This window comes from Hylobates moloch, unplaced genomic scaffold, assembly GCF_009828535.3.
Source record: "Hylobates moloch isolate HMO894 unplaced genomic scaffold, HMol_V3 SCAFFOLD_12, whole genome shotgun sequence".
Classification (NCBI taxonomy): domain Eukaryota; kingdom Metazoa; phylum Chordata; class Mammalia; order Primates; family Hylobatidae; genus Hylobates; species Hylobates moloch.
This window is the reverse complement of record NW_026652287.1, coordinates 36,006,894-36,033,788: the sequence shown is the minus strand read 5'-3', so window position 1 is coordinate 36,033,788 and position 26,895 is coordinate 36,006,894. Positions and strand designations below refer to the sequence as shown.

Below are 26,895 nucleotides of genomic sequence, written 5' to 3'. Positions count from 1 at the left end.
GGGCACATGTAATCCCAGCTACTCCGGAGGCTGAGGCAGGAGAATTGCTTGAACCCGGGAGGCGGAGGTTGCAGTGAGCTGAGATTGTGCCACTACACTCCAGCCTGGGCGACAGAGCGAGACTCCATCTCAAAAAAAGAAAGAAATGGGGGACGGACAAGGAGTCTCCCAGTTCAATTCCCCCTTCCTCAGCCCATTTCACCAAAGCCTGAAGCCGAAGAGAAGAACACCAGCCCCAGCATGGCGGACACAGCCACCGCCGCCTTCCACCACCACACAAACTCCGTGGCCACTGCCTGCTCCGCCAGCGCGCATGCGTGGCACGCGTCGGCCGCCGGTGTGCACCTGCGTCTTAGGAGGAGTCCGGGCGGGGAGGGGCGGGGCTCTGACGCTGCGCACGCACACTCGCGACCTCTCGCCTCCTTTTGCTTTTTATGGCGGGAAAAGCTCACGCGCACCTCCCCCAACTCAACTGCCGTTCGTCGTTCGTGGACGTCCGTTGTGTCCCGAGACTAGGACGTGGCTCCAGGTGCGCCCCTGCCCCGCGGCGAGGTTCCCCAGAATGGCCCTTCCCAGCCCCTACCGAAATCCTAGCGAAGCCCCCCCATTTTGTGGGAGAGATTCCCCTGCGTCAGGGCCCCGGGCGGATCACGAGGTCAGAAGATAGAGACCATCCCGGGGAAGTGAAACCCCGTCTCTACTAAAAATACAAAAAATTAGCCAGGCGTAGTGGCGCGCGCCTATAATCCCAGCTACTCGGGAGGCTGAGGCAGGAGAACTGCTTGAACCTGGAAGGCAGAGGTTGCAGTGAGCTGAGATCGCGCCACTGCACTCCAGCCTGGGTGACAAGAGTGAGACTCCATCTCAAAAAAAAAAAAAAAATCCTGACCACATCCCCTCAGAAATACTGAAAGGAGTCCACCAGGAAATCTTATAGGTGACCCCCGAAATCCTGTCAGAATTGTCTAGAAATTCTGTCAGACTTCACCCTCAGAGCCTGCCAGAAACTTTCCCCAAAATCCTATTACTCTCCCCAAATCAGCAGAGCCACCTAGACTCCTGTCAGAGATCCCCAGAAATCCTGGCAGGTCCCCTCCCAAACCCAGTCAGACCTCAGATTCCGTCAGAGAGCACAGAAGTCCATCAAAGACACCCCAGAAATGGAGACCCCAAAATGCATTCAGAGACCTCCGCAGAAATCAAGACCCTCCAAATCCAGCCAGAGACCCCAGAAATCCAGAGACCCCCCTAGAAATCAAGACCTCCAAAACCAAGCCAGAGACCCCCAGAAATCCAGTCAGACCCCTGCAGAAATCAAGACCCCCAAAATCCAGCCAGAGACCCCCCAGAAATCCAGTCAGAGACCCCCTCAGAAATCAAGACCCCCAAAATCCAGAGACCCCGAATAAATCAAGACACCTAAAATTCAGTCAGAGACCCCCAGAAATCAAGACCCTCAAAATCCAGTCAGAGAACCCCCAGAAATCCAATCAGACCCCTGCAGAAATCAAGACCCCCAAAATCCAGCCAGAGACCCCTGAAATCCAGTCAAACCCCCACAGAAATCAAAATCCCCAAAATCCAGCCAGACACTCCCCAGAAATCCAGCCAGAGACCCCCCAAAATCCTGTCAGAGCCCTTGAAAGCCCGCCAAGGCCCACACCACCCAGAGCTCCTGCCAGGGCCCCATCCTGGTTCAGTGTCCCTGTCCCAGTCCCATCAGACCCCCGAGATCAGCCAACACCCCCGGGTCCCTCAGGACTCCATCCCGAACCCACGCTGTGCGCCAGGGCCCAGCCAAGGCCATCGCCCCCCTTTGCACCCTGCAGGGTGTTCCAGACCCTGGAAGGGCTTCTCTTCAAAGACCCGTGTTTCCAGAACGTTCCAGAAGCTCACAGTGGCAGCGGGCCCACGTGGCTTGGGGAGAGCAGGCGCTGGGGGAGCTGGGTGAGGACAGGCGAGCCCAGGCTCGACTGGTGGCCCCAAGGGGCGCCCGTGCCCGCTGTGATGATAGCAGCGCCCAGGTCTCTCTGTAGCCCCCAGAGTGCGGCCACTAAGGTGTTGGGTCGGCCTGGGTGGAATGGAGGCAGGATGGGGCCCCCCAAACTCCTGTCACTGCTGCAGGGACTGCCCAGAGCAGCTGCAAGTGGGGCTGGCAGGGATGAGGAGGAGGTGGCCTGGGCTTGAGGGACCATGTACGTCCTGAGTTGGAACCCAGGGGAGCAGCAGGTTTGGGGCCGTGATGAGGAGAGACCTAGGGGTTGCCCGATGGAGAGAAAAGGGACAGGAAGAGGCAGGAGCTTCAGAGACTACTCAATGCCACTCTAGCCTGAGGGACTGAAACTTAGTCCGGGGGCATTGGGGAGCCATGGGAGGCTCAGGAGCAGGGGCAAGTCAGGATCAAACTCCCGTGAGAAGCCAGCCGGCCAAATTCAGGCTGATGTGACAAGATCGTGTGGGAGCCAGACACGGCCCCTCGCTTCCCGACAGAGGCCACGTGAAGCCGAGGCAGGATGCAGGAGAGCGTCCCAGGCAGAGACCTGGGCGTGGGAGCGGTCTGCCGCTCAGAGTGGCTGGAGCATCATGTGCGATTTGGGGTGCTGAGGTGGGCGGTCAGCCGTGCAGGGCCTTGGCGTCAGGGCCAGGGTCTAGCCTGTCCCCAGGGCTCGGGGAGCCATGGAAGGGTACTTAGCAGGGGAGGGGCAGGTCAGCTCTGGGGCCCTGTGGGGACAGACTGGAGGGCAAGCCTGGAAATAGGAGGCTGGGACAAAGGCCAGGGAGGAAGACCAGGCAGCCTGGGCCAGCGACAAGCCATGTGAAGAAAGGGAGGCAGTGACCCCCCCACCCACTAGCCCCTTTGATGTCAGCCACCTCGTTCCCCAGCCCACACCTCCAATCCATAAAACAGGTCAGAGCGGAGCTGCTCAGGTCCTAGCGGGGGTGACAAACAGGTTGTGAGGACCCAGAGATCCTGGGGCACAGGTGGGGCCAGGCAGGCCCCGACCCTTGGTGGCTGCTCTGAGGACACCATTTCCCTGCTTCTCCTTCCAGGAGTGCTCGGGGCAGCTGGTCCTTTTCCCGTCCCTCCCCGTGAAGGAGGGAGGCTGGTAGCTTTGCCAGCAGCTGCGTCGTGGCAGGGGTGGCCCATGGACCTGCCCGAGGGCCCAGTGGGTGGCCCCACTGCGGAAAGTAAGTGGCTGGGACCCTATTTGCCCCGGGGAGGGTAAGGAGGGAGCCATAGGTGAATGGGCGCCAGGCTGTGACTCGGGGACTTGGGAGAGGTGGCTGGGGGTGGCTGAGCCTTTGCATGGGTGCAGAGTGGAAGGGAGGGAAGGGACTCTGGTAGATTAAGTGCCTACTGTATGCCCGCCCACCTGTCTGTACCCCTTATCTCCTGTGGGGAGGCTGCACTGTGTGAGAGCACAAGCAGCCGCGCCCATTACTCCATTCAGATCGCTGCCCAAATGGCACTTCTTACTTTATGTAAAGCAGCTGCCCTGTGACACTCTCTCCCCTGCCCTGCTTCACTTCTCTTCATAGTGCTCACATCTGTATGTCATGTTTTGTCTCTGTCTCCCCCGCTACAGCATGAGCTCCACAAGACAGCGTCTGTTTTATTCACTCTGGTATTCCCAGTCCCTAGAGCAGCGCTGTCCTGTGGAAGTATAATATGAGCCACATAGTAATTTATTATTTTTTAAAAGAAAAAAGGAACAGGTGAAATGAATGGTGATCATAGATTTTCCTTATATAGCCAGACTAATACCCTGTATATTATATATGTATACAAGATACAGATATATAGACAGATATATATGTATATATCCAGTATATAGCCAATATAAAAAATGTATTCAGATATTCTGTTTTTTCATACTAAGTCCTAAAGATCTAGCGTGTACTTCACACTAACAGAGCATTTCAATCTACACTCGCCTCAGTTCAGGTGCTCCAGAAGGAGAGACTGCCCTACTGGTTGGGACCCCAGAGCAACTCCTGACTCATCGTAGGAGCTCAGTTACTGTTGAATGAACGGATGGATATAGGCTGAATGGGTGTGAAAGCTGGCTTCAGAGGGTGGGGAGGAGGCACTGGGGTTGCCTCTCTGAAACTCATCTGCCGAGTGAGAGAGCCCAGTCTGATGGGGATGGTAGGGCCGCTTTCTTAGAGGCTCCCTGGCATCCACAGCACAGCCTGCGTCTTTTTCTACAAAGCCCCAGACCTCAGGAGGCTTTCCAGATAGGAGGGTCAGAGGCAGACACCAGGGTGTGGGAACCAGAGGACAGGCTGTCTAGTGACGGCCATCTAAACTTCACCTGCACCAGCAGAGGGCGTGCAGCCACCGGGATCCGGGTGGCAAGGGCCGAGACAGCTTCGAGAGGCTCCGGAAGCAAAGGTAGGAACATACCCAGAAGGAGAGATGGAGACAGAAGAAGGCAGAGGGAAAAAGAAATAGCAGAGGAAGGAAAGAGAAGGCTTAGGGAATGGAGAGTCTCTGAGATATGGGAAGGGAAGTACAGAGACTGAGATACAAGGAAGAAAACAGGGACAAGGGACATGGAGGCAGAGAGACAGGACATGGGGAAGAGAGACTGGGAGAAAGATAGAGAGAAAGAGCCAAAGAGAAATGTAAAGAAGAGGCAAGGACAGAGACATAGACGAGAGAGATAGAGACACTGAGGAAGGAGATCTTTCTCAGGAACAGGAATGACATCACCCTGGGGGAATCCTGGGATGTGACTTCAGACACATGCTGATCCTCAGAGCCAGCACGACCTGATGCCAGTCCTGAGTTCTATTCCCAGCTTAGCTCTCTCTGACAAGCAGCCCTGGTGAACGATCCCATTGGGCCTCAGGGTCCTCATTCATGTAACATGAGAAAGACAGTGAGAGGGCTGAGTATGGTGGCTCACGCCTGTAATCCCAGCACTTTGGGAGGCCAAGGTGGGCGGATCACTTGAGGTCAGGAGTTCGAGACCAGCCTTGCCAACAGGGTGAAACCCCATCTCTACTAAAAATACAAAAATTAGCTGGGCCTGGTAGCAGGCACCTGTAATCCCAGCTACTCGGGAGGCTGACGCAGGAGAACTGCTTGAACCTTGGAGGCAGAAGTTGCAGTGAGCGGAGATTGCGCTACTGCACTCCAGCCTGGGTGACACAGCGAGACTCCATCTCAAAAAAAAAAAAAAAAAAACAGTGAGAGGAGGAAAACAGACTGGGGCCAAAGCCTTGGTCTCCCCTAACTGTGAGTTCACACGCTCCTTCCCAAGGGCCAAACCTAGGAGCATGGGTTCAAGACAGAGGGGGTGCAAATTTCACTCACTACAAAGAACCCTGGAAGAGTTAGAGGGATGAGAAAGTTGACTCATGTTAAACGGGTGACTTTGGCTAGTTCTTAGTTTCTCTATGCCTTAGTCCCCTCATTTGTAAAGTAGGGATTATAATAGCATCGATTATTATTATGCTACTAGACAGTTCATGTAAAGTGCTCAGAAAAGGCCTGGCACCTACTAAATGCTCAATAAGTGTTCAATTCTATTCTTGAGTCCCCACCACGTGCCAGGCCCTCTGCCAAAGCCTTTCTAGATTTTATCTCATTTTCTCTCTAGGAAAGAGATAACGCCAACCCCATTTTCCAGAGGAAGAAACCGAGGCCCAAGAGAAGTTGAGTCCATTGCCCCAGGTGCCACCACTTGTCTGAGGCCAAGCCTCGGTTGCCCCCTAGATCTACCCAGTCCTGCAGCCTGTGCTCAGTGAGCTGCTGCACCCAGCTGTTCAAGGCCAGGGCAGGGAGCCTAGAAGGTCACTTCCAGCCCTGGGAGAGAGGCTGGGCCAGCCCAGTGGCTCCTGCAGTTGAGGATCTCTTCCTGTGTCATGGAGCATTTGTTGAGCACCTACCATCTGCAGGTGTTGTGGCTACAACAGTAGACAAATAGACCCCAGGACGTGTGTGTTTGTGTGTGTGTGTGTGTGTACACATGTGTGCTTCACATACACAGAGCTAACTCAGCCCTGGTGAGGAGGATTACTCTACCCACCCCCCCAGTAGGGAAACCGAGGCTCTGAGAGAAGAGACTTGCCCACAGATGTGCAGCTGGTCTCTGCACCCAGGTCTAGCTGACACACTGATCCAGCTCATAACCATTCCCTCACTGCCCACCTTGCCTGGTTTACCCCATCCCTTCATGTCTCAGTCCCTGGCCATGGGCTCCAATGATGCCACCCTCGCCTTAAGGATGCAGGGAGGAGAGAGACCTGGTCCCCAGGGTGGGCTGGGAGACCGGAGATGCAGCAGGCGGGATCGATCTGGGCTGCCCATGCATTATTGGATTGTTCCTGGCTCCTGGGCCCCCCTTCACTCTCAGCTCCTCCCAGAATCCTCTCTTCTTTGCCCTCCCCCACCCTGTCCCTCTCTGAGTCCACCCTGGGACGCTGGAGAGGAAAGGAGGAAAAGGTGATCTCAGAGCGTCCTTCTCTGGGCTCCTAAGCCAATTGGACACAAAAAGACAGCAGGGGGGACTTCCTGGTCTGAAAGATGGGGGGAAGTAACTCAGAGACCCTCACATTGTTGCCTCCTCCTGAAGCTTCCTGCTGTTCCCCGCCCGCCCTAACTCTCGGTGCTCTGAGTGAATTCCCTCCCCGCTGCAGAGCCCAGGCGGCTGAGGACCTGGGGTCACCCCTCTTCCTTCCTCATTCTTCTCACTGGTGAGCTGAGCCCTCTTGTCTCCCCAGTGTACCTCTGGGAGCAGCCTGAGGAGGCAAGGCTGGGGATGCCGATCAGCTTGGAGGAGCAAATACTAAACTCCACGTTCGAAGCTTGTGACCCTCAGAGGACAGGTGGTGGGGGCAGGAGGGGTGCTGGGGACCAGTGCGGGCAGGATAGGGGTGGAGGCTGGGAACTGGGGAGCCTCAGAGAGAAGACTGGGCTAGGGCCCCCTCTTGGGGGTATTGCAAGAACAAAGTGGGTGATTATGGGAAGCTTCAGGAAGAAGAAAGTGGATAATGAGGTGAAAGCCTTTTAGAATGAGGAAAACTTGGGGGACATTGATGGAAGAGGGCAGAGTTTCGGGGTCGTGGGACAGGGGAGGGAGGCAGCCACCATGGTGGCATGGGGCATGGCTGGTGCTGTCCCCATGTCCATCCCCTTTGGTTTACCCTGTGATGGGAGGATGACTGGGCCCCATTTCCAGGTGAAAAAGTGGACTCAGAGGAGGGGAAAGGGCTTGCCCAGTGTGTCTCCACTGGGCCATGGAGCAGGAGTGCCACCAGCCTAGCCAGTGACATCCTGCTCCCAAGCTGCTGCCAGTCCATACCCACCACTCCCCACCTGCCCCAGACCCCCTCACTGCATGCTCTGTCCCAGGCACTGTGGCTGTGGCCCAGGTGCTGGCCTACCTGGAGGCTGTGACAGGCAAGGGCCCCCAGGATGCACGCCTCCAAACATTGGCCAACAGCCTGGACCCCAATGCGGAGGGCCCTAAGGCCACTGTGGACTTGGACACTTTCCTGGTTGTCATGCGTGACTGGATTGCTGCCTGTCAACTACATGGGTGAGTCCCTACATCTTCATCCTCCTCTGGGAAGTCCTTCCTAAGATCTAACCTCATACCTGTTTACTGGAGCCAGCATCCTTTAGGCCCAAGGACCTACTGTGTTTGGAACGAGGCTGTGGAGAGAAAAATGAAGAGATGGGATTCAGAGGGGGTAGATAGGGTGTCTGAGGACAAAATAATTTGGACGAGGAAGCAGAGGGGGTCTGGGAGACAGAAATAAAATGGGGCTGGAGAAGGGAGGAGTTTGGGGCTGACAGGTCCCTCCCCATCCCTTCACCAAACCCACTCCTTGCCCCTCCTGCTTTTCCATCTGGCAGCAGGCACTTGCCATCTGGCCTTACCCTCCTACCCTGTGGTGCCAGCTCTCACCTGACCCAGTCCCCTCCTCCCACCTGCAATCCCCCTGCCTGTGGCTGGTGAGGACTGAGGGGCAGCTACAGTGGGGCTCTAAGCCTCATCCCTTTGATACAGGGGATTAGAGCTGGAAGAGGAGACCGCCTTCGAGGGAGCCCTGACCTCCCGGCAACTGCCGTCTGGTGAGATTGCTATATATAGAATGAAGCAGGCAGGCCGTGGGTCAGACAGTGTGGGGACTTACCACCCAGGGCAGAGCAAGGGATAGGGTAGGAACCAGGGACCTTTACTATAGCCTAGAGCTGTGAGTGTGGCCTTCTAGGTCCTCTGTCCCTTCCTTCCCTGAGCTTTGGGTTTTTTTTCTTCAGAGGGTGGTTTCCAACTCTTCCTCCTCACACCAGCCCTATTAGAGAGGTCTTCGAGGCCCCGCCTACCTCTGCTCCATCATTAACATCACCTCTCCTCACTCTAGTCCAGGCATTCACAGGCCCACTGGTCTTGCTGCCCTTCCTCGAATGTGCCCCACTTCTGCCCAGCACAGGCCCTTGCTCAGGCTGTTCCCCTCCACTCCTCGCTCCCCACCCCCCTGGACTTTTTTTTTTGAGATAGAGTTTCGCTCTTGTTGCCCAGGCTGTTGTGCAATGGCGCGATCTCAGCTCACCGCCACCCCCACCTCCTGGGTTCAGGCAATTCTCCTGCCTCAGCCTTCCGAGTAGCTAGGATTACAGGCATGCGCCACCATGCCCAGCAAATTTTGTATTTTTTGTAGAGACAAGGTTTCTCCATGTTGGTCAGGCTGGTCTTGAATTCCCAACCTCAGGTGATCCAACTGCCTTGGCCTCCCAAAGTGCTGGGATTACAGGCGTGAGCCACTGCGCCAGGCCGTCATCCTTCACACCTCTGGCAAAGGGGAAGCCCTGGTATGCCCCTGGCTAGAGTTCCATGCTCCCCATGCTCACTCCTAGACTTGTAGGCCTTTCCATTGGAACATCCACCTGCAGAGGAAATCTGATTATCTAGTTAGCCACTGGCGCCTGGGTTTAGTTGGCTGGTTTGCTCACCATTATATCCCCAGGACCTCACACATAGGAGGTGCTCCATAAAAAAAGTGGTCATGATTACAGGCGTGAGCCTGTAATCCCAGCATTTTGGAAGGCCAAGGTGGGAAGAACATTTGAGCCCAGTAGTTTGAGACCAGCCTGGGCAACATAGTGAGACACCATCTCTACTAAAAATAAAAAATTAGCTGAGTGAGGTGGCATGTGCTTGTGGTCCCAGCCAGGACACTGAGTCAGGAGGATCGCATGAGCCTGAGAGGTCAAAGCTGCAGTGAGCCATGATTGCACCACTGCACTCCAGCCTGGGCAATAGAGCAGGATCCTGTCTTTAAAAAAAAAAAAAAAAAAAGGTGGTCATGTTCCATTTCTCTAGCCATACAAAAAAAGGTGGGGAAGGAAGTTCTCTTCAACCTCCTTCATCAGGCTTGGGGGACCAGGGAGGGCTGCGAACAGAGGAGGGACTAGAGGCCAGGAGGCCAGGAGGCCAGAGAAGAGGCTCTGGTGAGGATCCAAGAGGAGAAAGCAAGGGCCGGGGCATGGAGACAGAGAGGAGGGGTGGAGCAGAGAGTCAGGGGCAGGAGGGAGAAGTCTGGGCTCTGCTGGACTGGGGGTGACAGGGAGCAAGGGAGCCAGGTCCGCCCAGTGGCTGGGTGGTTGGTGGGGGATCTGGGAAGGGGAAGGTGAAGTGCTGCCCAGTGTTGGGTGTAAAGAATGTGGGGGGTTGGGGTTATCTGGGAGATCCAGCCTGAGCTCAAAGTAGAAGACAAGCAAGAGGGCTTTACAGTGGGTATAACTGCAGCCCCAAAAGCCCATGAGATCCTCCAGAGCACAGGTGAGGGTGGAGCCAGATGGAGTCCAACCTCATAGCCCTGGGGCACCTTACATTTAAGGGTACCAGGGAGGCCAGCACCCTCTTGTCTGTCTGCCAGGATGCCCAGAAGCTGAGGAGACAGCCAACCTGGAGAGCTTCGGAGGCGAAGACCCCGGACGCGAGCTGTACCTATCTTCACACCCCTCCCTGACCCTCCTGCCCACACCCTGTCCCCTCCAGCCTGCCAAGGCCTGGGTAGGGCTTGGGATCCTTCAGGGAAATGAATGAGGGACGGGGCTTTGCTGAAAGTTCAGGGAGAGCAGAGGAGTCTCTCTCCTGTTTATCTTTCCCCAAAAGAGCCACATCTCCCCACCACCAGCACCTACCTCGACCTGGGGAAATGAGTCAGGGGCTGTGGACAGTGACCTGAACCCCTTCCTTGCCCCTAGACAAGCCACAGCTGACCTGCTGAGCAACCTGGAGGACCTGGAGCTCAGCAACCGACGTCTGGCTGGGGAGAATGCCAAACTCCAGCGGAGCGTGGAGACAGCTGAGGAGGGGTCAGCACGCCTTGAGGAGGAGATCTTGGCTCTGCGCAAGCAGCTTCACAGGTGGGCTGGACCCCACACCCACCCTCCCCAGTGCCCCTGCCTCCGTCCTCCCTGCAGCACCCGGCCTCTATCTCCCATGCTCGCTGTCTGCATCCTGCTCTTTGACTCTGTACCTGTCCTTTCTTTTCCCTTTTCTGTTTTTTATCTTTTGTGTCTCTCTGGTTCTTATCTCTCAGCCTCTGTTTTGGTCTTTTTATCTTTCCCTCGAGGGTTCAGACTTCTCTCTCTCTCTCCTTTTTTTTTTTTTTTGAGACAGGGTCTCACTCTGTCACCCAGGTTGGAGTGCAGTGGGCATGATCACAGCTCACTGTAACCTCCGCCTCTGGGCTCAAGTGATCCTCCTATCCTCCCACCTCAGCCTCCCAAGTAGCTGAGACCACAGGCCCACCACCCTGCTTGGCTAATTTTGTTTTATTTTTTATAGAAATGAGTTCTCACTGTGTTGCCCATGCTGGTCTCAAACTCCTGGGCTCAAGCCATCCTCCCACCTTATCCTCCCAAAGTGCTGGGAGTACAGGCCTGAGCCACTGCACCCAGCCTAGATTTCTCTCTTTATTCTTTTCCTCTCTCTGATTCTTCATGTCACTCACCCTTTCATCTCTCTGTGCTTTGTCATTCTTCATGTTTATCATGATCTCCCTGTTCTAGTCCCCTAGACTCTCTCTAGGTCTCTTTCCCACCTCCTCAGTCTTTTAGGTTAAAACTGGGTCTCTGTGCCCACACCAGGTCTCTTTCTCCTCTTTTCTCGCTGGGTCTCTGTCCTCCCCTTTCTCTGGGTCTCTGTCCCTGCCCACCACCTGGGATCTCTCTGTTGTTAATGTCTCTCAGAATGGATCTGTCTCTGTGCTTCTCTGCCTTCCTCTCTCTCGTATGGCTCATCTGCCCCCACCCGCATTCAGCACCCAGCAGGCCCTGCAGTTTGCCAAGGCCGTGGATGAGGAGCTGGAGGACCTGAAGACTCTGGCCAGGAGCCTGGAGGAACAGAATCGCAGCCTTCTGGCCCAAGCCCGGCAGGCGGTGGGTCTGGCCCAGGGGAAGGAAGGTGCCCTCTCTCTTCTTTGTTTCCTGGAGTCAGGGCGGCAGAGTGTGACTATGGAGTAGGAAGGGACAGAGGTCACCTGGCTTTCTCCCTCTCTCCAGGCCCTGCTCACCCTAGACTTTTTCAAGCTTACCTGCCATCCTTCTCATGACAAAGGAGACAGCAGGAGCCATCAGGGCTTCCCAGACCCATTCCCCCAGGCGCTGGTTGTGTTCTCAGGGGTGGGAGAAGGGCAACATGGGGGCAAGGAGACTAGAAATGAAACCTTTGTCCTCTCTCTGGGGTTGGTCAGGAAAAGGAGCAGCAGCATCTGGTGGCTGAGATGGAGACTCTGCAGTTGGAGGTGAGCGGAGGCCCAGCACCCACCCCCACCCCTTCCCCAGTCCTTAGGGTCTTCTTGACACCACTCCCTTCTGCCCCCAACACCCCAGCAGCCTACCACCAAACAACCTTCAGCCTGCCTGGGGAGACCTCAGAATGTCAGTAGTGTGGGAGTGTCCCTGAGGTTACATCACACTGTGAGAACAGCCATGGTTGACGAGAGTGTGAGGCATGGGGTCAGCCTACATGGCTTCAGGCTGAGGCCACCTACATAAGAGTGGACCAGTCCCTCCCTTCTCTGTGCCTCAGTTGCCTCACTTACAAAGATGAACAAAACAATGGCATCTGCCTCATTGGTTTGTGTGAGACTTCAACCAAAGGATACTTGTAAAGTCTTGGGTACAAGGTAGGACACATAGGATGTGCTCACTAAAAGTTAGCTAGCATTGTTTCTATATTAGCATTTTTTTTACAGTGAATAAAACAGCCAGGCACAGTGGCTCACGCCTGGAATCCCAGCGCTTTGGGAGGCCTAGGTGGGTGGACCCCTTTAGCCTAGGAGTTCGAGACCATCCCGGGCAACATGGCAAAACCTTGTCTCTACAAAAAATAGAAAAATAAGCCAGGCATGGTAGTGTGCACCTGTAGTCCAGCCACTCAGGAGGCTGAGGTGGAAAGACTGCACGAGCCCGGGAGACAGAGGTTGCAGTGAGCCAAGATTGCATCATGGCATTCCAGCCTGGGTGACAGAGCGAGAGCCTCTCAAAAAAAAAAAAAAAAAAAATTGGGTTTGAAGTTTGAAGTCAACCTTGAGTTCAAATCCCATCTCTGCCACTTACACAATAGGCAACCTTTACGCATGTGACTTCTCCTTCTCAAGCCTTTACTTTTACTTTCTTTTTTTTTTTTTTTTTTTTTTTTGAGACAGAGTTTCATTCTTGTTGCCCAGGCTGGAGTGCAATGGTGCGATCTTAGCTCATCGCAACCACCGCCTCCCGGTTCAGGCGATTCTTCTGCCTCAGCCTCCCGAGTAGCTGGGATTACAGGCATGTGCCACCACGCCTGGCTAATTTTGTTTTTTGTTTGTTTGTTTGTTTGTTTTAGTAGAGACGGGGTTTTTCCATGTTAGTCAGGCTGGTCTCGAACTCCCGACCTCAGGTGATCTGCCCACCTCAGCCTCCCAAAATGCTGGGATTACAGACATGAGCCCAACCTACTTTTACTTTCTAAGAACTGGAAGAAGGGTATCTGTTCAGTAGGCTTGTTTTGAGGATTGACAGCATTTCACTGAGGGACTAGCAAACAATATGAAGAGACCGAGTTCAGCTTCACATTTAATTCAAGCCCCATTCCATCCAAGACAGAAAAACATCATCTTAGTTCATTCTGGGCCCACCTAATTTTTTTTAGATTGAAACAAACTCATCAATTGACAATGAAACCTGTCACCACCCCCCACCTCAAGGTGGTGTCTAAGTTGCAGGAGACTGACGCAGGAGCCTAGTGCTCTAGGAGGCTGCTGGTCCTCACTCAGTGTTTCTCCTCTCTACTGTTCATGAGATTGATGGGTTTTGTCCAAGCGTTTGTCACCACTGTGTGCTGGCATCCACTGCGAGGCCCGCATTGCCTTTGGATCTCTGGACATACCATCTTCTTCATCTTCTGGTGGTGATCCTTTATCTGGGCTGGGACTCTCACTCCACCACTTCCACACCTTTCCAGAGCCATGGAGGTGGTTTGGCTACTTTCCTGTGAAAGGGAAGAGGCTGGGGTCACTGCCCAAAGCCCCTGCCTCATTTCCCCAGGTCAGGGTGGGTGCTCATGGTGGGGAGATGTGGCTTCTCTGGGGAAAGAGAAACAGGAGAGACTCCTCTGCTCTCCCTGAGCTGTTAGCAAAGTCCCTGTCCCTCACTCATTTCCCTGAAGGATCCCAAACCCCACTTAGGCCTTGACAGACCGGAGGACACAGGGCTGGGGTGGGCAGAGGTCTGGAGAGGACCCGCCAGTGAGGCCTCTTTGCTTTCACAAGAAAGTAGCATCTCTATTATTCTCACACCGTGGTGATTCTGAGAGTGCTCTGGGAAGTACACACAAGGCCTCTCAGATCCCAAGACTTCCAGGGCTCTGTGGTTCTCCATCCATTCCCTCCACCCCTCATAGCTAGCCCTGGGTTAGGGGAAAACTCCAGGCTCATTTTCAGCCTATTCTCTTCTCTGTCTGTCCTGCATTCCTCCCCCAGCTCTAAGGATCTCTCCCTAGTCCAGGCGGATCATGTATTTCCAAAAAATATCTTTGTCCTACATGTGCAGTGTTTTTCACACTGAAATCCAAAATCTTTCTGCTATTTTCTGGCTCTTCCATGAAAAGTCACCCCCTTGAGGCAATGGGAATCTCACAGCAGGATGGCTGTACCATGTGAGACATGGAGTGCAGACAGGATGTGACAGTTTCTTTCAGAACATCCCTTTTTAAGAATGAAAAACTTGCCAAGTGCGGCGGCTCACACCTGTAATCCCAGCACTTTGGGAGGCCGAGGTGGGTGGATCACGTGAGATCAGGAGTTCGAGACCAGCCTGGCCATGACAGTGAAACCCCATCTCTACTAAAAATAAAAAAACCAGCCAGGTGTGGTGGCACACACCTGTAATCCCAGCTACTCAGGAGGCTGAGGCAGGAGAATCGCTTGAACCCGGGAGGCAGAGGTTACAGTGAGCCAAGATGGTACCAGTGCACTCCAGTCTGGGCAACAGAGCAAGACTCAGTCTCAGAAAAAAAAAAAGAAAAAGAAAAAGTTTCTGGCTGGGCATGCTGGCTCACACCTGTAATCCCAACACTTTGGGAGGCCAAAGCAAGATTGCCTAGGCCAGGAGTTCGAGACCACCCTAGGCAACATAGTGAGAGCCCGTCTCTACAAAACAAAAAAACAAAGTAAATAAAAGAATGAAAGGCCAGGCACGGTGGCTCACGCTTATAATCCCAGCATTTTGGGAGGCCGAGATGGGTGGATCATTTGAGGTCAGGAGTTCGAAACCAGCCTGACCAATATGGTGAAACCCCGCCTCTACTAAAAATATAAAAATTAGCCGGGCATGGTGGTAGGCGTCTGTAATCCTAACTACTTGAGAGGCTGAGGCAGGAGAATCACTTGAACCTGGGAGGCAGAGGTTGCAGTGAGCTGAGATTGTGCCACTGCATTCTAGCCTGGGTGACAGAGCGAGACTCTGTCTCAAAAAAAAAAAAAAAAAAAAAAAAGAATGGAAAACTTTCCCTGAAGCCCCCTGGCAGAACTTCCTACCTTACAGTTCATTGCCATTCAGCCATTATAACAAGACTACATGGATAATATGGCCACTGATGGGTCCAGAACGCTCCAGGGAAGAGAACAGAGAAATGATGCCTTCAATCTGCAGGACATTCATTTCCTTAACCAGAGGTTTAGAAGAAGGTGGTCTCTGGGAAGAAGGTGGTCTCTAGGTGGTTTGGTGGCTCCCTGGCTGCCTGTGGCCTCATGATCGCAGATGACTGCAACAGCTCCTATCTCATGTTCTCATTCAAAGTAGGAAAACGTGGGGCAAAGGGGAGCCAGGAGGCTGGTCACAGTGGCTCACGCCTGTAATCCCAGCACTTTGGGAGGCCGAGGCAGGCGGATCACGAGGTCAGGAGATTGAGACCATCCTGGCTAACACGGTGAAAACCCATCTCTACTAAAAATACACACACAAAAAAAAATTAGTTGGGTGTGGTGGCGGGCACCTGTAGTCCCAGCTACTCCGGAGGCTGAAGCAGGAGAATGGCGTGAACCCGGGAGGCAGAGCTTGCAGTGAGCCGAGATTGTGCCACTGCACTCCAGCTTGGGCGACAGAGCAAGACTCCGTCTCAAAAAAAAAAAAAAAAAAAGAAGGCGGGGAGCCAGGAAATGCCCCTCTCATGCCTCCTTTCATCAGAAGCCTCTCACCCCACCCCCGGCAGCTCTTACATCTCACTGGCCAGAACTGGATCACATAACATCCCCAGCTGCAAAGGAGCCCAGGAGAATATCTGACCTTTTTCAGCCTCTAGAGTGGCAGGTGAACAAGTGAGAAGCGGCGAGAATGGCTGCTGGGTTAGCTAACCAGCTGAGCTTCCTGCATCTGCCAAGATTTCCACCTTGACTCGCTCCCATGGCTGGGGCTGGGACCCATCTGCCCTCAGACAGAGAGAGTAGATCCCTCGACAAAAGCAGAAGGAGTAAGCAGGGTAAATAGCAACCAGCAGTCTCATCTCTACCTCCTCCCCACCAGGAAGGCCTGCTGCCAGGTTGAGTGCCTTGAGCAGCATCTGGGACACCCTTGGCCCTCGATAAACTGGAGCTATTCTTGGTTCCCTCCCCTCTACCTTCCCCCTCCACACAGCTGCCTACAGAGCATCTACAGATTGAGTTCTCAAGTTACAGTAGAATAATGCTGGAGTAACAAGACACTCAGACACTGAAGATTCAGGCAGCCTTCCTATGGAGAACCTACAAAGCTGGCTCAGGTTACTGCAGAAGGAGGCAGGAGCAGCTGAGTAACCAGGTTCCCTGCCGAGTGGCCCAGGATCTGGCCTGCAAATCCCTACCAGGTGGACAGATGTTGACACAGCACTCCTTTCCCATCCTTCCTCTGCCCTTCACCTGGCAGCCCAGGCCCACTGAGACAGAGGGAGAGCAGCTGATGGAGGACTTGGAGCTGGCTGGAGAGGGAGAGGCTGGCTTTGGTATATCCCCTGGAGTGCCAAGAGGAGGGGCGTGGTGAAAGGGAACTCTGGACTGCCTCCATGCCCCAAAGTGCATTTCCCCAGTGACCACCTCGCCTTGAAACCCTGTGCAACTTGATAGGTTTTTGGTGCCCCTAAACTTTAGACTGGAATCTGGGCCATTTTATGCTCAGGTCCCATTTCATGGCTGGCATGGGCTGCCCTCTCCGGCCTATTGTTTTCCCAGCTAATGTCCTCAGCCTTGAAGACTCAGCAATGCCTCCTCAGGAAGCCTGTTAGTGCTCCCACGGTACCCAGGCCGTAGGCCTCACCAGAGCCCACCTCATGCATTGTTACCCGCTTCTGCATCCATCTCCACCTCTAGAACCTAATTCCCTTTGTGTCCCATTCTCACCCAGGGCTGTGCCTGGCTCACATGAGAGTCAGAAGATTATAAACACAGGATTTGGAATCACACAGATTTAGGTTTGAGTCCACTTACCATGTGACCTTGCCAAGTCTTAGCCTCTCTACCCCTCTATAAAATTGGAAATGATTATACTGTTCACAGAGCAACCAGACGTGGCATTACTCCTGAATGGCACAATTTGATATGTATAGCACCACCCAATCTTGCCAAAATATTGAACACGAGTCTGGACAAGGCCCTGCATCTACCTACCAGTTTATAAGAAATAATGATAGAGGAAAGCGGTGAACATAACCACAGGGAACAACAGCGCGATCAGCCTAATCTGAACGCACCAATCCTACAGGACAAGGGACCTGCTTTCTTCCACAGAATGAGGGCCTGAAGAGTACCAGGATCGGGGTGGAGGGGGGAGAAATTACCGTCAGATTAAAAGAAGTAAGACATTTCAACCAAAAGCAATGATGGACCTTGTTTGGACCCTCAATCAAAGTAAATGTAAAGAAATCTCTGTGAGACAACTAAAACGAAAGAGGAGCACAGGCCGGGTGCAGTACCTCACCCCTGTAATCCCAGCACTTTGGGAGACCAAGAAGGGTGGATTACCTGAGGTCAGAAGGTCAAGACCAGCCTGGCCAGCGTGGTGAAACCCCGTCTCTACTAAAAATACAAAAATTAGCCAGGTGTGATGGCACGCGCCCGTAATCCCAGCTACTCGGGAGACTGAGGCAGGAGAATCGCTTGAACCTGGGAGTCGGAGGTTGCAGTGAGCTGAGATCACGCCATTGCACTCCAGCCTGGGCAACAAGAGTGAAATTCCGTCTCAAAAAATAGAAAGAAAAAGAAGCACAAACTTTCTAGTATGAGATGATACTGAGTTATTGTTAATTTTGTTGAGTATGATAGTGGTATTGTGGTTTTGCTAAAGGAAATAAGTCCTCAAGTAGGAGATAAATGCTGGAGTAACTACAGGTGAACTAATATGATGCCTGCGATTTGCTTTAAAGTAATCTACTTAAAACATCTGGAGGAGAGCCGGGTGTGGTGGCTCACACCTGTAATCCCAGCACTTTGGGAGGCGGAGGCAGGTGGATCGCCTGAGGTCAGGAGTTCAAGACCAGCCTGGCCAACATAGTGAAATCCCGTCTCTACTAAAAATACAAAATTAGCTGAGCGTGGTGGCACGTGCCTGTAATCCCAGCTACTTGGGAGGGTGAGGCAGGAGAATCACTTGAACCCGGGAGGCAGAGGTTGCGGTGAGCCAAGATCATGCCATTGCACTCCAGCCTGGGCAACAAGAGCGAAACTCCGTCTCAAAGTGGATGTGGTGGGGTGGTGTAATCCAGTATAGGAGGTGAGGCAGAGAATCATTGAACCGAAGGCAAAGTTGCAGTGACCAAGTCCGGCAAAATCTGGAGGAGAAACATCTCAGTTTAAACAAAACCGAGAAAATGCATATAATTATTGAAGCTGGGTGATAGATAATGTGGATAACAGACTTCTTATATTGTTCTTTTGATTTTAAAATTGGAGATAAGAAATGAGTCAACACATGCAAAATGCTCAGTAAGTGTTAGTGATTATTAACCTGTCTAATCCTTACAGCAGTCCCATAAAGTAGGTCCTAGTTAAGCTCCGTTTTTTTGTTGTTGTTGTTTTTTCCTGAGACAGAGTCTCGCTCTGTCGCCCAGGCTGGAGTGCAGTGGTGCAATCTTGGCTCACTGCAACCTCCATCTTCCCAGTTCAAGCATTTCTCCTGCCTCAGCCTTCTGAGTAGCTGGAATTACAGGCACGCGCTACCATGCCCAGCTAATTTTTGTATTTTTAGTAGAGACGGGGGTTTCACCATATTGGCCAGGCTGCTCTCGAACTCCTGACCTTGTGATCCGCCCGCCTCAGCCTCCCAAAGTGCTGGGATTACAGGCGTGAGCCACTGCGCCTGGCCTAGCTCCATTTTTGTAGATAGGGGAGCCACACTCAAAGAAATTAAAGCTGAGGTCCCACTAGAATGGTTGGAGGAATTAAGTGGGTTAAAACATACGAAGTGCTTAGCATGAGGCCTGATGTATATCAATCAAGTGTTTAGCAAATATCTGCTGTTAATTTTGACATCGCCATTTGCTGAAATGAATGTGACCAGCCATTCCTTCTTCTAGAACGGGAAGCTGCTTGCCGAGCGGGATGGAGTGAAGAAGAGAAGTCAGGAGCTGGCCATGGAGAAGGACACTTTGAAGGTGCCACTCCTTTCTAGTGCCTGACAGCTTTCCACCACCCCGGGGCCATTTTTCTCATTTCCGGTTTTAGTGACTGCAGCCTGATGAGGGCAGGGTCTTCCATCAAGCTGTCAGGCTCCCAGGACCACCCAGGCATCCCTAAAATCCCTGAAGTCCTGGAACATCTCAGGAGGCTGAATAGGTGGGGGTGCAAGAGAGCAGGTCGGGCCAGATGGAGGGCAGGACCCAGGGGAGTCCTGGGAGGCTGGATGGATGGACCAGCTCCTTTCTTGGCAGCGGCAGCTCTTTGAGTGTGAACACCTCATTTGCCAACGGGACACCATCCTCTCTGAGGTAAGGGGCCCAGGGAGGGAAAGAGATTTGCCTTCCATGTGCACCAGCCACTTCCTGCCCCTGGTCTAGAAAGAGAAGTCCTACTTGGGTCTGATCCTTGGATGTGCAGCCGGAGAGACTGGAGGGTTTCCCCAGGTCCCAAGTGTGACCCCTCAGGGATCTAGAAGCCCTTCTGCCCGGTGCTCTCCCTTGGGCCCCAGCTCTTCCCTCAAGCTCACCCTGTCCTTTAACCCCCCAGCCACTCCCCCTGCCAACCACCACCCCCAGTGTCTTTGGGGAACTGGTCCCAGTCTCATTTGGCTTTCGGCTTTCCCAGCGCACTCGCCGTGTGGAGAGCCTGGCCCAGACCCTGGAAGAATACAGAGTGACAACGCAGGTAACTCAGCAGTCCTCGACGCCCACCGCGGTCCTCGCCACTTCTCTTTTGCCATCTCTGGGACTTGCTGCCTCTCCTCCTCATGCCTCTTTCTCTGTCAGTGGCCACATCTTGCTTCTTCCATCCTTAATGTATGACTGTATGACTTACTGTATGTCTCCCCCTCTGTTCCTGTATCTGCCTTTTCACTTTTTCTCTGTTCCTTCCATTCACTTTCATTCACTGTGGGTGTCTTCTCACACACCTCCTCTCCTTATCTTACTTTTTTTTTTTTTGAGACAGAGTCTTGCTCTGTCGCTAGGCTGGAGTGCAGTGGCACAATCTCCGCTCACTGCAACCTCTAGCTCCCAGGTTCAAGCAATTCTCCTGCCTCAGCCTCCCAAATAGCTGGGACTACAGGCACGCGCCAGCATACCCAGCTAATTTTTGTACTTTTAGTAGAGACGGGGTTTCACCATGTTGACCAGGATGGTCTTAATCTCTTGACCTCGTGATCCGCCCCCCTTGGCCTCCCAAAGTGCTGGGATTACAGGCGTGAGCCACCACGCCCAGCCTCCCCTCCTTATCTTTATGTGTCTCTTCGAGGCTCGTGTGGGTTCCTGTCTCTGCCTCTAGGTCTAGGCTGTCTGTCTCCCTAGGCAAGTCTTCTCTGTTTGGCTCTGGTCTTTACCAGTCTCTTAGCCCTCGTGTTTCTCTTGCCTGTCTGTGAGTCTGTTTCCATCTATGTCTTTCATTTTTTCATGCATCTCTGCCTCTGCCTTCCTTCTTTTAATTTTCTTGGCTGTGCTTTTTTTTTTCTTTCTTTTTTGAGACGGAGTCTGGCTGTGTCACCCAGGCTGGAGTGCAGTGGTACAATCTTGGCTCACTGCAACCTCCGCCTCCTGGGTTCAAGCGATTCTTCTGCCTCAGCCTCCCAAGTAGCTGGGACTACAAGCGCGTGCCACCATGCCCGGCTAATTTTTGTATTTTTAGTAGAGACATGGTTTCACTCTCTCAGCCAGGATGGTCTCGATCTCCTGACCTTGTGATCTGCCCACCTCAGCCTCCTGAAGTGCTGGGATTACAGGCATGAGCCACTGCGCCTGGCCTCTTGGCCTGTGCTTTAGCTTCTGGATTCCTGTTGCTCTCTGTCTCTCTTTGGCTTCCTAACATTCTGTCATGGCTTTCTTCCCCTTGTCCCTAGGCAGTATGTGTCTGGGGAGCCCAAAGTAGTCCGGAAAGGGGAAAGAACCCTGGAAGAGGAGCCCAGGGGTGGGAAAAATGCAGAGCCAAATGTGCCCCCCACTTCCTCCTTTGCAGGAGCTGAGGCTGGAGATTTCACGCCTGGAGGAGCAGCTGAGTCAGACCTATGAGGGGCCCGATGAGTGAGTGGAACTTCAAGGGGTAGGAGGAGGCAGGAGGGGAGCTTAGGGGCAGGGGCACCCTGGCCTCCAGCCCCAAGATGGGCAGGGAAGAGAGGCCAGCATGAGCTGACTGAGTGGCCACCAGGCACAGAGGCCACCTTCCTCCCTCCTCCCTGTGTGGCCAGGCTACCTGAAGGGGCCCAGCTGAGAAGAGTGGGCTGGACTCAGCTGCTGCCTCCATCGCTGGGCTTGGAGATCGAGGCCATTCGACAGGTGGGTCTAACACCCCTGGAATAAGCTGCAGGCCACCAAGGCAGAATCTCCAAACATCTCCCCACTCTGATCCTCACACCAGCCTAGGCCTAACCCACATTGCTGCCAGAGGCTCCCATCGCAACCTTAGCTTTTCTCTAACTCTCTCTACCTCGGATCCTAACCCCAAACCCACTGCCAGCCCCAGGCCTGTGCCAGACCCCAGTCTGATCCAGCTTTGACTCACCTCTATCTCATCTCCCTCCATGACCATCTCACTCCTTAACTTCATCTCGAACCCAGACCTTGGTCCTGGCACCAAACCCTCCCCTGTTCCTGCTTCTGCCCACTCCCCAACCCCAGCCCCACACCAGCCCTTTTCTACCTCTCATCCTATTTTCAGCCGCACACCTAAACCCGTTTCTATCTCTGACCTTGTCTTCTACCTTAATATGGCTCTCGCTGACCTCGGAAACAACTTCTGTCCCAGAAACAGGAAGTGGCAACTGCTGATCTCTCCAACCCTCTGTGTGGGGTGTGGCAGTGGGAGGAAGTCATCCATGAGACCAATGAGGAAGCTGAGTTTCCATCTGAAGCCCCAGCTGGGGGACAGGTGAGCACAGGAAAAGCTCTGAAGTCCAGGAGCTGGAAAGGGGCCAGGAGCTCCAGGTGCCGCCCTGGCCGGCTCATTCACTCACACTTTTGTTTGTTCCCCATTTGATGAGAAAATGTTAATTGAGGGCCCACTGTGTGCTGGACACCCAGCCACAAGCCAGACCAGACACCACCCCTACCCCAGGGACTGACCTGCCAGCGTTGTAGACAAAGGTGAACAAAGCAAACACACAAGTTGCACTGTGGCTTTTATTGTTGGTTTGTTTTTCAGAAAACACTCTCGGGAATTACATTATTTAAAATCGTACTACTGTAGGAAGGGAATAAGTAAGTTGTTTATTCTAACATTTTAAGGATATATTAACCATTTATGTTTCAAATATAAGCACCTTTAAGAAAAGCCAGCAAGCTCACTATGACATCTTTAACTCAGCAATAACCATTGGGTTTTTTTTTTGTTTTTTGTTTTTAGAGACAGGATCTTGTCTTATTCTGTTGCCCAGGCTGGAGTGAACTTGACTCACTGCAGCCTCAATCTCCTGGATAAGCAATCCTCCCACCTCAGCCTCCCGAGTAGCTGGGACTATAGGCACACACCACCATGCCTGGCTATATATATATATATTTTTTTTTTTTTGAGATGGAGTCTCACTCTGTCACCCAGGCTGGAGTGCAGTGGCATGCTCTCAGCTCACTGCAACCTCCACCTCCCAGGTTCAAGCAATTCTCCCTGCCTCAGCCTCCTAAGCAGCTGGGATTACAGGCACCTGCTGCCACACTTGGCTAATTTTTGTATTTTTTAGTAGAGACGGGGTTTCGCCATGTTGGCCAGGCTGATCTTGAACTCCTGATCTCAGGTGATCTGCCCGCCTCGGCCTCCCAAAGTGCTGGGATTACAGGCATGAGCCACCATGCCCAACCTTTTTAAAATTATTTTATAGAGATGAGATCTCACTATGTTGCCCAGACTGGTCTCAAACTCCTGGGCTCAAACTGTCCTCCTACCTCAGCCTCCCAAAGTGCTGGGATTACAAGCATGAGCCACTGCACCTGGCTTTTTTTTTTTTAATTTATTTATTTATTTTGAGACAGAGTCTCACTCTCTTCTCTGTTGCCCAGGCTGGGGTGCAGTGGCATTATCACGGCTTACTGCAGCCTCAATCTCCCTGGACTCAGGTGATCCTCCCATCTCAGCCTCCCAGGTAGCTGGAACCACAGGCATGTGCCACCATGCATAGCTAATTTTTCTATTTTTTGTAGAAATGAGGTCTCCCTGTGTTGCCCAATCTGGCTGAACTCCTGGGGTCAAGTGATCCGCCTACCTCAGCCTCCTAGAGTGCTGGGATTATGGGCATGAGCCGTTGCTCTGGGCTCTCTCTCTCTCTTTTTTTTTCTTTTAAAGAAAATGTTGTAAACAGCTCTATAAACAATGCTGTATTGCCTTGAGAACTGCACCACTTCAAAGCTCTTTGCCATCCTTAAGGAGAGACTAATTGATCACTTTTTCCCTGGTTTGAGAAAAGCTTCTGTTTCTCTTTGACACCAGAGCTTGTTTGGGTTCTCATTTAACTCTCCCAGTATCTCTGTAAGGCAGGCATCCTCATCTTGTTACTCATGGGAAACTGAGGCTCAGGGAGAAATCACATGCCCATGGTCACACAGCTTGTTGGGGACAAAGCCTCATCCCTCAGAAGAGTAGGTTAGATTGGGCTTCTGCTTTGAGCTGTCAGATGCCCCTGAGAGACAGGCTTGTCAAGGGGAAGACTGAGCCAGGCTTCAGAGTGCAACCTGCGATGGTCCCAGGGATACAGAGCTGAGTCCCTTGGGGCCGGGCCTCTCAGTGCTCAAGGCCTGATAGGAGAGACCCTGCAAATGGGTTGCCCCAGTGCAGAATGATCATTGTGCTAGAGGTGGGGGACGGGCCTGTGGGAGCCCAGAGAAGGGGTATCTGTGTCAGGTCAGAGATTGGGGAAGATATTGAAGGAAAACTGATACTTGAGTGGAAGGAAGGAAGGAAGGATGGAAGGAGGGAGGGAAGGAAGAAAGGAAGGAAGGAAGGAAGGAAGGAAGAAAGGAAGACAGGAAGGAAGGAAGGAAGGAAGGAAGGAAGCCTTCAAGGCACTGGCACAGCCTGTGCAAGGCCTTGGCATAAAATCATGATATGCTTGAGGAGTAGAGGGTAGCTAGGGGTGACTAGTGAGAGATGAGGCCAGGGCCAGATCATGAAAGGAAATCTCTGAGAAGGTAACAGATTGCACTTTTCTTCGTAAAGCCACAGGAAGGGTGGGGTCAGCTCTGGGCTTAAAAAGATCCCTCTGGGACCATGTGAGGGACCTCCTGGAGGCAGGGAGGAGGCTGGAGCAATGGTGATGAAGCCTGAGCCAGGTCAGGGCCCTAGGGATGGAGGAAAAGGGACAGACAGACATAACTGGGGTGGAGGGACAGAGCAGGGGTCAGATGGGATGTGGGTGATGGGGAGGGAGGAAAGGAGAAAAGACTTGGAACTTGTGACCTTGTGAGGTGAAATCTTGAGGGATGTCTGGGGGCTGCCTGGAAGCAGTTGGGTGTACCAGCCTGGAGCTCAAGGATCGCATTTAGAAAACAATGTCAAGTTGGTTGTTGAGGTCAAGGGCAATGCTGATATGTCTCTGGAAAAACCAAGAGGTACTTGGGTCCTGAGGGAGAGCAGATGGACCCAGCCCAAGTCTGGGAACCTGGGATGAGAAGGCGGTTGGACAGGGAAATGCTGATCTCTGGGACCCAGATAAGTGTACGAGATCTGTGGAACATCCCGGAAGTTTAGGCGACTGGGACTCCTGGGTCCTGTCAGGGAAGGGGGCTTGGTGGCATCGAGAACAACCCTTTGGTTTTTGGCTTCTGCCCTTAGGGGGCTAATAGGACCATCCTCATGTAGGGGAGCACGAGAGGAGGGCAGGTTGTAGAAGGTGGTGAATTCATGTGCAGGCTGCAGCCTGGAAGACCTTCTGCATATGGGGTCTGGGACCGCGGGGGAGACAGTGGGCACTGTTGGGGTTGGAGCTTTGAGTGAGAAGAATCAGAGAAGAGCTAACCTTTTTGTTTCCACAGAGAAACTTCCAGGGAGAGCCAGCGCACCCTGAAGAAGGAAGGAAGGAGCCATCCATGTGGTAAGGAGCTGAGCCATCCATCTGCCTCAGGGTGACACTTCATTCACAGACGTTTAGAGTAGGAGGACTGGATGAGCCCCGAGGGGGTCGGCATGCCATTCATTCACTCATTCTCCACATCTTCCAGGAGCAGACCCTGGGTCTGTAGGCCAGGAGATGAGACCTGGCCCTGCCTTCAGGTCTAGGAGGAGATCTGGTTCCTGACCCTGCCTTGGGGGAAGGCTCCTAGCGAGGCCGCCATGCCTGAATGGGGTGGGGGGGGGCCTCTGGAATCAGCGTGGATTCAGATTCCAGCTCAGGTACTTTGCAGTCAGGCTGGTGTAAGCATTTGGTTGTATGCTGTGAAGTCCCAGCCCTGTGATTGGGTTGTGATTGTTAGGAGGCTGTGTCCAGGCCTCTGAGGATGGAGAATGCACTAGATGACTGCGCCCACCCTCCTCCGGGGACCTGGCCTTGGGGCCTCTGGTTTCCTGTGTTGCTTCCCTCTCCCCCTCCCCTCTTTCAGGCTCCCAGCCGCGGCTACTAATGAGGCTGCCTGCCAAGGCCTCTAATTGGTCTTGTCTGGGAAGAGCTGAGATTGGGCGGGATGGGAGCTCTGGAGCTATGACCTCCCTTTGTGTCACCAGAGAAAGGAGGGGAGAAGGGGCTGAGCAGTAGTGGAAGTGGGGGAGGCAGGTGCCATGTGAGTTTGCAGAGGTCAGGGGCAGTTTGATCTGCAGGTTGGAAAGCTGGGAGTGAGGAAGGTGGTGAATACAACGGCCCCTAAAGGTAGCCAGCCGTGAGGGCTTGGACCTTGAGAGGGGTTGGGTCCCAAGTAGAAGTTTCAGGGGATCAGATAGTGTATGTCTGACTGGGCATAAGAGCCTGGATCCTTTATCGCGTGGGAGCACAGCTATATTCCTAAGGGTATCTCTGAGGGTTTTGGGTCTGAAGCTGGTGGTGGTGGCAACTGCAGGGCTGGATCTCTGGTCCCCAGTGAAGACAGTGGCTGGTGGTGTGGAGGGCTGGGTCTCTAAGGGGCGTTCAGGCTGGGCAGCTTGAGGCCTGAGTCCCCAAAGCAGCATTTCAGGGACTCAGATGACTGTGACCCTAGGAGGGGCCTCCCTAGGAGCCTCCCCCCGAGGCAGGGTCAGGAGCCAGATCTCCTCCTAGACCGAGACTCGCTGAGGGAAGGGCCAGGTCTCATCTCCTGGCCTACAGGCCCAGGGTCTGCTTCTGGAAGATGGGAATGAATGAGTGAATGAGTGGCATGCTAACCCCTCAGGGCTCTTCCAGTCCTCCTGGAAGAGGGGCTTGCACCTAAGAGGATTTGGCATGGGGAAGAGCTCCAACAGTTGAGTTCTGTGAGCTGGGAGGTCTGAGTTGGAGTCCCAGTCCTCAGAGAGCACCCAGTGACAGTCACTGAAAAATGGCTCAACCCACTAGACAGGAAGGGGGTTTCGACACGTGCTCTGGGGTCTTACAGAGGCCTGAATCTCTGGTATTTTGGAGGGTGAGAGAGCCGGAAGCCTCAGTTCCCACCTGGGGGATCTGCTGGGGAAGTAGTGGCTGAGAAAACCAATCTGAGATGAAGAGGCCCCCTTATTCTTTTAGTGGTTCACAGACCCTTTGGGTAATTTGGTGAAAATTCCTGTGAAAAATACATATGCAGGACACCCCCCAGGCCCATCCATGCTGCCTGGCCTCCCCCAGGCCCATCCATGCTG

At 53.3% G+C, this 26,895-nt stretch overlaps 1 protein-coding gene across 22 annotated transcripts in view; it reads left to right on the top strand.

Moving 5' to 3' along the window:
- Nucleotides 1–457: 457 nt before the first annotated feature.
- Nucleotides 458–26,895, top strand: part of KASH5 (KASH domain containing 5) — a 29,702-nt gene continuing 3,264 nt past the window's right edge. For 5 of the 22 annotated variants that reach the window (XR_009209065.1, XR_009209064.1, XM_058425597.1 and 2 more), the window contains exons 1-20: nt 550–655; nt 1,830–1,947; nt 3,052–3,189; nt 3,947–4,006; nt 4,326–4,396; nt 5,610–5,664; nt 6,733–6,837; nt 7,364–7,550; nt 8,025–8,089; nt 9,856–9,961; nt 10,226–10,387; nt 11,287–11,404; nt 11,719–11,769; nt 19,047–19,124; nt 19,401–19,457; nt 19,774–19,833; nt 21,133–21,197; nt 21,362–21,449; nt 21,919–22,041; nt 25,131–25,189. Coding sequence is in view for 20 of the 22 variants with exons in the window: in XM_058425597.1 (XP_058281580.1) it covers nt 563–655; nt 1,830–1,947; nt 3,052–3,189; nt 3,947–4,006; nt 4,326–4,396; nt 5,610–5,664; nt 6,733–6,837; nt 7,364–7,550; nt 8,025–8,089; nt 9,856–9,961; nt 10,226–10,387; nt 11,287–11,404; nt 11,719–11,769; nt 19,047–19,124; nt 19,401–19,457; nt 19,774–19,833; nt 21,133–21,197; nt 21,362–21,449; nt 21,919–22,041; nt 25,131–25,189 (1,859 nt within the window). In the remaining 2 variants the exon portion in view is untranslated. Of the gene's footprint in view, nt 530–549; nt 656–1,829; nt 1,948–3,051; nt 3,190–3,941; nt 4,007–4,214; nt 4,397–5,609; nt 5,684–6,732; nt 6,838–7,363; nt 7,551–8,024; nt 8,090–9,855; nt 9,962–10,225; nt 10,388–11,286; nt 11,405–11,718; nt 11,770–19,046; nt 19,125–19,400; nt 19,458–19,773; nt 19,834–21,132; nt 21,198–21,361; nt 21,450–21,918; nt 22,042–25,130; nt 25,190–26,895 lie in introns of those variants that run through there. The other 17 variants (XM_058425585.1, XM_058425584.1, XM_058425586.1 and 14 more) reach the window with 16 other exon arrangements.